Source organism: Oryx dammah, unplaced genomic scaffold (genome assembly GCF_014754425.2).
Source record: "Oryx dammah isolate SB20612 unplaced genomic scaffold, SCBI_Odam_1.1 HiC_scaffold_27, whole genome shotgun sequence".
NCBI classification, from domain to species: domain Eukaryota; kingdom Metazoa; phylum Chordata; class Mammalia; order Artiodactyla; family Bovidae; genus Oryx; species Oryx dammah.
The window spans coordinates 4,143,502-4,152,317 of NW_024070211.1; the positions used below are offsets into that span (position 1 = coordinate 4,143,502).

Sequence of the window (8,816 nt, forward strand, 5' to 3'; positions counted from 1 at the left end):
GGAGTTCATCAGTTAAAGGACAGGAGGGCAAGGACGCCTGTGCAAAGGCCCTGTGGCATGTTACAGGAGCAGAAGGATCATCCAAGTGGCCAGAACATAAGGACTTGAGTCTCTTCCCTACAGGAAATACCCACCGAAGGTTGTAAGCAGGAGTCATTGTTTGAAGCTACCCACACAACTCCTTGAAGACCTCCTGAGCCCCTGAGGACAGGATCTCTGTCTGGTTCATCATTCAGCACCCGCGGAAGGGATGGTTGAGAAACGAAAGCACAGCAGGCCAACTGGACAAAGCCCTTGCCTTTCAAAGGAAAAGTCTGTACTCGACAACCCGAAGAAATGCACTTTATTTGTTTCAAGTCCACACAGTAAGGAGAGCTGGGCTACCCAGGTGGCACTGGTTGCAACATTGGAAACTGTGGTCTGTTATGAAGACACAGAGGTGTCTGCACACGTGGGTCAGAAACCTGGCCTTGTTCGTACCATGTGACCCATGAGCACTGTGTGCAAGGATGCTAAGTACTGTGGGGACGCTCCAACCCTGTCCACACAGATAACTGGTGCAACAAAATCCGTCCCTCACAGAGGTAAGGCCAGTTAGCTGGGCTTCTTAAATGTGTGTGGCTCTTTGCAGTAATCCTGGGCCCCATATCACCAAACCCCTCTCCTCGCCAGGGGAATAGGAGGCTGGGGCTTATGAAGGAACAGGGCTTTGCCCAGGGAGGAGATGGCTTCTGGTAGTAAGGGTTGTAACATGAGTCCGGTTTCCCGCTCATATTCAGTACAAAACCACTGCTGTGGTTCCAGTGAAAAGAAAGAAAGAAAGTGAAGTCGCTCAGTCGTGTCCAACTCTTTGCAACCCCATGGACTGTAGCTCACCAGGCTTCTCCGCCCATGGGATTCTCCAGGTAAGAATACTGGAGTGGGTTACCATTTCCTTCTCCAGGGGATCTTCCCGACCCAGGGATCCAACCCAGGTCTCCCACATTGGAGGCAGAAGCTTTAACCTCTGAGCCCCCAGGGTTCCAGTGAAACAAGCCCCTAAAGGACAGCTTCCTCCTATCTCTTGTGACAAGAGAGACAAGGCCCCAACCAAGACCCTTTCCTGAGCCGGAGGTTGTAAACTGGGAACGCCAGGCCTGAACTTCTGAGGCTCCTCAATCTTTTTATTCCATCGGGGCTGCTCGTTTTTCCAAGAAACACAAGTGTATTACTTGCAAGGCACTACACAGTCACATCCTGTCCCCAGAGAGCGGAGAAGGCAGCCCCCAGACTCATGACTAGGCCTCTGCCTCAGGAGTAGAAGTTCATCCACCGGCAACTTGCTCCTTAGTTTGGGAGATTCATGTTTGTCTGTCAAGTTTACTTATAAAGGGGGACACCTAGAGCTGTCGATCACCACAGGGTCATTTCCCTGGATGGACTCCCCTGTGCCAGCCAAGGCCAAGTGTCCTCTGGCAGGGCCCACAGCAGTTCTGCCTTTAGATGGTTCCTCCCTGACCCTCACCCCCAGTGGGGCTGGCGTGGTCCCTGACAGATGCCCATTAAGGGAAATGCCATCATTGTGTGTGTGTGGGGACTTCCCAGGCAGCCACCAAACCCAAACCCAGTGTGGCCTGCAGGATGAGAGGATCAGGGCCTGGTCACCCCCATAAGCCTGTAGCTCACTGCTGGCCCCTCGGAATCAAATGGCCAAAGGAAGTGAGCCTGGGTGGTGGTGGGGGGGGTGTCTTGGTGGTTTTCGGAGGGTGTATGGGAAGGGAGGAGTCTGCGACATCTCTTCTGTGTGAGCAGGAAGCCCAACCCTGTGGTTCTGAGCAGACGTCCTAATCTGAGGTTCACTGGGATCCTCTGCCCCGTCAGGCCGCTCGCACTGCTTTCTACACTCAGGTGTCCACCCGGGGTCTGGGTGACTTGGCTCCTCTCTGCAGCCTCTTAACACCCCCTCCCTTCAGAACTCAAGGGCGGACTCCTCTCACCTCAAAGGATGTGGGAAACAGGCCGCGCTCTGTCTGCTTGGATGTTGCCCCCAAGCTCCACCGCGTTGTCCCTGTTTCTCTCGCGGAGAGGGTGCCTTGGCCCCACACCCTTTCTCTCCTGCCTGCCCACACACCTCTCCCTCACGCGTCTGGCTGCCTTGGTCCGGAGCTCTCTGGGGCCGCCCAGTCAGGGCCCCAAGACCTGGCCTCCTTAGGAGAGGGCCCCACCTGCACTGGAACAACCTTCCTGCCCACCTTGGAAAGCTCCCCACCCAGGAGTAAGGTGAGACCCAGAGAAGGCAAGCATCGAGTCACCCGGCAAGTTCTTGGAAGCCTGGAGCTCAGTCTGCCACGCTTGCGATCCTGACGGCCTGTGTCCTGGGGAGAAGCCCCCGGCAATCCCCACTCTCAGGGACCCCCATAGGCAGGGAAGTGATGGAAGACTGGTCCCAGGGGCAGTGACTGGATGGAACTGGTGGTGCCCAGCAGGGTGGGAGAGGCCAGAGCCGAGTGGCCCGCTGAGGCCCGGGACCCAGGGTACCACGGGGCCTATCGGGGTGGGGCCCTGCCTCCTAACCCAGACCCTGCAGCTCTGCCTCGGACTTGGCGTGGCCAAGGGGCCGGAGCGTCCGAGGAGGCCGGCCCTCGGGCCCGCAGTCCTGCTCCTCATAGCCTGGGTTCAGGCGGCCCATGTCAAGGGAGCAGAAGAGGCTCCGCTCCGTTCCCGCGTGGTGCTCCACCAGGGCTTCCAGGCTGGGGAACTCGGCCGGCAGGTGCTGGCGAGGGGGCAGGGCAGAGACTTCAGTTCCAGCCCCCCTTTCCCCACGGATCACACCTCCAACTACCCCACCACCCTGGATCCTGCCTCACTTCAGAAAGGACCCTGTACTGCTCCCAGCAGAACCACACCCCTTTCACTCCCCACCCATCTAGCCACTTAGAGTGCAAACAAGGCCGCACATTTAAAAGGCCGCGCCTGCCCATCCCAGTCTCTGGAAGCGTGTGATCAGGCCAGGACTGCAGACCTAGAGGCTGTGTGAACTTAAACGCAAGCCTCTACCCTCTCTGAGTCTGCTTCCTCCTCTGCTAAAAGACGAGTTAGGGTGTGGGAAAGCATGACTTTTAAAAGCTGTGATTGATGTAAAAATGCGAGGCGTGCCCCAGCCCAAGATTCCACTGTGCGTCTGCGTGTTAAGTCGCTTCAGTCGTGTCCAACTCTTTAAGACCCCATGGACTATAGCCCGCCCTGCTCCTCTGTCCATGGGATTCTCCAGACAAGAATACTGGAGTGGGTTGCCATCTCCTCCTCCAGGGGGATCTCCCCGACCCACGGATGGAACCTGCATCTCCTCTATCTCCTGCATTGACAGGCAGGTTCTTTACTACCAGCACTGCCTAGGAGGCCCACGACTCTACTTGAAATACCCTACTCCAGTGAGAGAGGGGCCTTAGAGTGGAGCCCGCAGAGTAGAAGTGGGGCCAGAGCCGGAAGGACCAATGATTCAAGAGCTGGGTGGAGCGTTAAAGAGGGGGTGGGGCAAAAAGGAGCCAATGAGGGGCCGGTGTGAACTGTGAAAGGGGCGGGGCCTGACGGCGAGGGGCAGGGCTGGGAACCCCCTCACCTCCACGCAGTAGCGGCCCATGTGGTTCCGGAAGACTTGGTGGGGCACGACGCCACACTGCGTCCTCACCGACAGGCACCACTGGCCACTGGCGCCCGGCTCAGGCCACAGCAGGAAGGCCCCCAGCACGTCTCTCCGCAGCAGGGCGAGGGCGCTGGGCCTGGGAGGGCCGAGGCCAGAGGCTGAGGGCGGGCCCCCTTGTCGGGACCCAGCCTCGGTCTGCTAAACAGCCTAACGAACCCACAGTGTCGGAAACACAGTGACTGCCTAGAGTACACCTTCCACGAAAGGATGCTTTCTGACTGCCTCTCAGGTTTCCAAGGGCTACCCTAACTGTTGACCCACTAGGGAAAGAGTTTTAAAGAGCGTGCATTTAGGAAGGCCGTCCCCTGTGACAGGCTTCACCTGAATAACCTTATTTGATCCCTTCCACAGCCCTGCACTGAAGGTCTGTTTTATTTTTTCATCTTTTGGCTGCACCGCACAGTATGTGGGATCCTAGTTCCCCCACCAGGATCGAATCCACACTCCCTGCATCAGCTGCGTGGAAGTCTTAACCACTGGACCACCAGGGAAGCCCCAAAGGTCCTTTTACTATCCCCGTTTTACAGAAAATTGAGGCCCAGGGTGGGGACGTCTCTGGCCTAAGGTCGGAGAGCCCTCTGTCCAAGGGCAGGGATGCACATCTCGGGGCCCTGGGGGAGGTCACAGCCTAGTTCCCCGCCCTCCCAAAGGGTTGGGCACCACTCCTACCTGGAGATGCCAGCAAAGGCCCAGATGTTCTCCGTCAGACTTCCCTCGCTCTCCACCAGGCACGAGGGGCCCCCGGGCCGCCGGGGCCAGGCCTCCCACGCGGCAGGAACTAGAGCGATCAGAGGGAGGGAGGTAGTCCTCTTCTGTACCTATCCCGGTTTCACCCCCACAGGCTTCAGCACCGCCCGGGCTTGTCTCTTTACCAAGCCCCCCGCTCTCCGCCCAGTCTGCAGACATCGTGCTTCCCCAAAGACACAGGCACACCCAGGAACACGCCTTCGCACACTCACTCACCAGTTACAGCACTTGAGCAGCTATGCCCGCGCCTCGGCCAACAGCACCTGGGCGCTCAGCCCTGAACACAGCGCAGAGGCCTGGCACTCACAGACGTCTACAGTCACAGCCCGCAGACCCTGCCGCTCAGGTCCACCCTCGTCCAACCCACGCCGGTGCACGCGTCCTCGGCAACTCACGCGCCTCGCGGGCGGACAGCTGCAGCTGCGTCTCGTAGGTGCAGGCGCGGTAGGCCCCGGAGCGGAGCACCTTGCTGCGGATGGCCTTCTTGCGCACAAGCGTGGGCGAGCAGTACGGGTTCCCCAGGCGCACGTGGCGGGCGCCCCCACGGCTCCCCGATTCCAGCAGCTCCTTCTAGGAAGGGCCCGGCAGGGGCGCCCAGACTCAGGCCTGCCCGGCCATAACCCCCCCCACGGAAATCCGGCACCCGCCCCCCTCTACCTCCAAACCCTCGCCCTGGTCCCCCGGTCCCCTGCCCACTCCCTGGCTGGCGTGCTGCCTACCCCGCTGCCCCCAGACCCCTCTGCCGGCAGCCGCCGGAAGGAGACCAGCGCGTTAACGTTCTGTGAGAGCTGATCCCGGCCGAAGGGTTCCCGTACTAGGCCAGGGGGCCCCCCGGGGCCGGACACGGGCTTCAGGGGAACGTCCCCCACAGGCCCCGGGCAGGGCTCGGGCCGCGCCCGCTCCTCCGGGTGCTGCAGGAGGTAAGCGAGCTGGAAGGAGCGGCAGAGCAGCAGGTGAAGGATCTGAACCTGGGGAGGGAGAGGGAGGTGTGCTCACCTGGGGGGCTCCTGGGGGGGTGGTCCCTGGGCATCAACCCACGGGCCAGGGGTGCCTGCAGCCCCCTGGCTTGAGGTGCTCTTCCCTATTCTTCCTGAGAAAACGAATACTTATCCCCTAAAACCTCACCACCGTGCAGCCTCCCCTCCCATCTTCCTCGATTCATTTGACAAACAGGGAGCATCTGCCTTGTTCCAGGCATCATGCTTGGCGCTGGGAATACATGAGGTAATGCACTGCTAGCCCTCAGTTACTAACCCCACCTATATCTCAGAGGCGAGGCTGAGAGTCCAGGCCCTGAAGTCGCAGGACCTGGGATCTGAGCCTGGCTCTGTCACATAGAAACTGCTGGCTGACCCCTGCGTACAACATGGCATCTCTGTGCCCCTGTAATGACATGGACCATGGGAAACCTCCCCCAGGGGAGGCCCAGCACTCTGAGGCCTGCACATTCAATCCATCACACATGCATCATCCAGCCCCGACATGGAACTGTGAGCTCCAAAAGTTCAAGGGTCACGGCTCGGCCACCAGTCACCCCAGTAGCCACACAGAGCTCGACACAGGGGTGACGGCAGAGGCCTGCTTCCTGGAACCAAGCCCAGGCCCTGCTGCCCAAACGGCCGGCCGCCGCGGCTCTGCTGTTAACAGCGGTCACACTGGCTTTGACGTTTAGGATCCACCCGTCCATCCTCTCTCCCCACGGGGCCAAGCAACAGAACAGTTCAAGACCCAGACCCAGCCTCTGCGCTCAAAGAGTTCCAATGACTGCAGTGAGGGGCAGACAGATGGCAGAGTGCGGTTCAGGTCACAGGATGGCAGAAGGCCGGGTGGTCTGGAGGATTCAAGGTGGCTGAGTCCCAAAGGGCAAGCTGGAATTTGCCAGGATGATGGGGAGGGGCGTGGAGGCAGACAGAATAGCAAGGGCAAAGGCCTGGCAGTGTGAGCCTCCTGGCCTGGTGCCCATCTCCCAGCCCAGGGCATGCTGAGTCCACTGACTCACTTTAGGGGGTTCCTCCAAGGGCAGAGCCACAGAAGGAGCCAGGGTGGAGAGCTGGGGGGCGGGGGTGCTCAGGCCAGCTTGCTGAGCCAGCCACGGCCTCGGTCCCCAGGACCCACGTGGACCCACAGCACACCGCCCGCCCCAGCCCCAGTGCTGGGCCGCCTGCTCTGGGCCCCGGGTACCTCTCCAGGCTGGCTGCCCACAAAGAGGTGGCAGAAGAGCTTGCTGGCTGGGCTCCTGGGGTTTCGGGCCATGAAGGCAAACTGGCAGTCGGCCGGGCACCAGGTGGCATAGAGGATGCGTCTCAGGGCATGCGCCATCAGGAGCACCTGGGGGGCAGCAGGCCCGTGGCCTCCATCAGACCCACCGCACGGCCCACAGATACCTTCCAGCACGTGCAGCCCCGTGGGCGCCATGCCCCGGCCGGCAGCCTCCTGGGTCTGCCCTCCAGCCTGGGTGCCCACCCAGCTCCTGGGATGAAGAACTCTGTCCTGCTTCCAGGCCTGCCCAAACCACGCTTCCCACGGGCACCCTCATCCTTTACATGGACCTTGAGCTTGGGGCCCCTGCCCCGGGCTGCCAACCAGCTGACCGGGGTGGTCGTGCTGAGTCATGGAGCCGAGGGGCAGAGCATTCATGGTGCAGGGTCACAGGGACAGGCAGCGGGGGCTGGCCCTAGGCTTGCACTCCTGGTCTCTGGAGTCAGATGACCAGGGTTTGAAACCGGGCTGCGTCACTCCCTCTCCGGTGCCTTGGGCGGCTAAGTACAGGTCTCTGAGCCCTTGCTGGGACAGGACCCCTCCGATGGGGCTGTTGGAGGGCGTCAGTGAGACCTCGTGCAGGTGGCAGTTCCTGACCCCAGGGCCCCTACCATGCCAGCTCTGGCTGTGTTGGCACCACATCTTAGGTGATGGGTGCCAAGTCATGGGGCAACCAGTCTGGCACGTGGTTACAGTTCTTTTTTTTAGCTGGTTTTTCACCAAGAGGAAGATGGGTGAGCAAACAGGGGCTCCCAGCCGACCTCCAGCCTGCCTGGCCCTATTCCCCAGTCATAAGAGGCCAGCCACAGGCCCCTGGCCCAGCCTGGGGACCGGCTCAGACCTCATGGGGTCAACTGGGCCTGACACTCAGGCTAGGATCTGGTCCCTGGAGATTCTAGAGCTGGAGGCAGGGGTGGGGTGGGGTGGGGAGAAACTGTCGTCTGAGCTGCCGTGGCTGGAGGGCCCTTGGAGAGAGGACGTCCAAAGGCCCAGGCCAGGCTGAGAAACCAGGGAGGCTGCAGAGCTGGGTGCAGGCATTTCCCCAGGGAGGAGGATACCTGGGGGGTCCTCATCTGCACCCTGGGGCTCCTACCTCGCCCTCCCCGCTGTAGATCTTGAGGCCCTGAAGGCTGAATTTCAGGATGACGGCCCGGCGTCGGGGACAGTCCTGGGTGGGAGAGAAGTGGTGGGGAGCATCGTCACCGCCCGGGCAGCCCCAGCCTGGCCTCTGACCCTGGGGCTGGTCAGCCCGCCCCCTGCAGCTGCCAAGGGGCAGAGCATTGGACGGGGAGCCCCTGGGGGCTGGCACAGCGTGCATGGCTCCTGGCAGACGAACCCCGCGGCCCGTGGTGACCGCCCGCCATATCTCCCACTTGTGGGGCCCAGGTCACCACTGCCCGGGGGAAGGGAGCCCCAGGGCATGAGGAAGGTGGCTCCAGGAGCCCGTGTGTGGTCCCAAGGGCACCCACCTCCCAGAATGGCTTTGGCCCCACCCTTCCCTGGGCCTTACTTGCTCCGTCTTTCTGAATGGGGGCTGGGGTGGACCCGAGGGGCTCAGAGGTCATTCCCAGCCCAACACTCCAGGGCTCTGGGCCCAGTGGGGAAGTGCCCCCTGTCCCAGCCGCATACCTTCAGTGCCCACAGCTGCTGCTGGACCAGCCACACGCTCTCCTGGGGGTCCAGGTCGTCCACGGGGAAGGAGCCCACATACTGCTTGGGGGCAGGGGTGGGGGGTGGGGGAACAGGGGAGTCAAGCCCCTGGCCCCAATCCCCGCTCTCCACGTTACCCTCCTCACACACACTCTGCGCTGTGGGGGAGGCTGGTGGGTGGCAGAGGGCATCCCCGGGGGCCAGGCTCCACTCCCAGGGCCTGCCCCACCCCACCTCACAGCCCCCCTAGGGGGCCCACCCCACCCACCTGGGCAAACTTGGTGATGCACCGGGGCCGCTGAGGGGCAGGGCCGCAGTCGGAGGCCCTCCGGCCCCCAGCCCCTGCCTTCTGCATAGCCCCCAGGGCGGTCGGCTTCTCACTCGGATGGAGAGGAGGCTGCAAAGGGCAGGGGGAGCAGGGCTGGCACCCAAGGCTGGTGCGCAGCCTCGGAGCACCCGTCAGAGGCTCCCCTCCACA

General features: G+C 61.8%; 1 protein-coding gene across 1 annotated transcript; it reads right to left on the reverse strand.

The window, feature by feature from the left end:
* Positions 1-328: 328 nt before the first annotated feature.
* SH2D5 (SH2 domain containing 5) lies at positions 329-8,816 on the reverse strand. Its single transcript, XM_040229475.1, has 9 exons — positions 8,607-8,816; positions 8,318-8,398; positions 7,782-7,856; positions 6,611-6,757; positions 5,149-5,397; positions 4,825-4,999; positions 4,352-4,460; positions 3,599-3,758; positions 329-2,752 (listed from the first exon to the last, which is right to left on the reverse strand). Exons 1-9 carry the CDS (start codon positions 8,691-8,693, stop codon positions 2,549-2,551), a joined length of 1,287 nt encoding a protein of 428 aa, XP_040085409.1. The 5' UTR covers positions 8,694-8,816; the 3' UTR covers positions 329-2,548.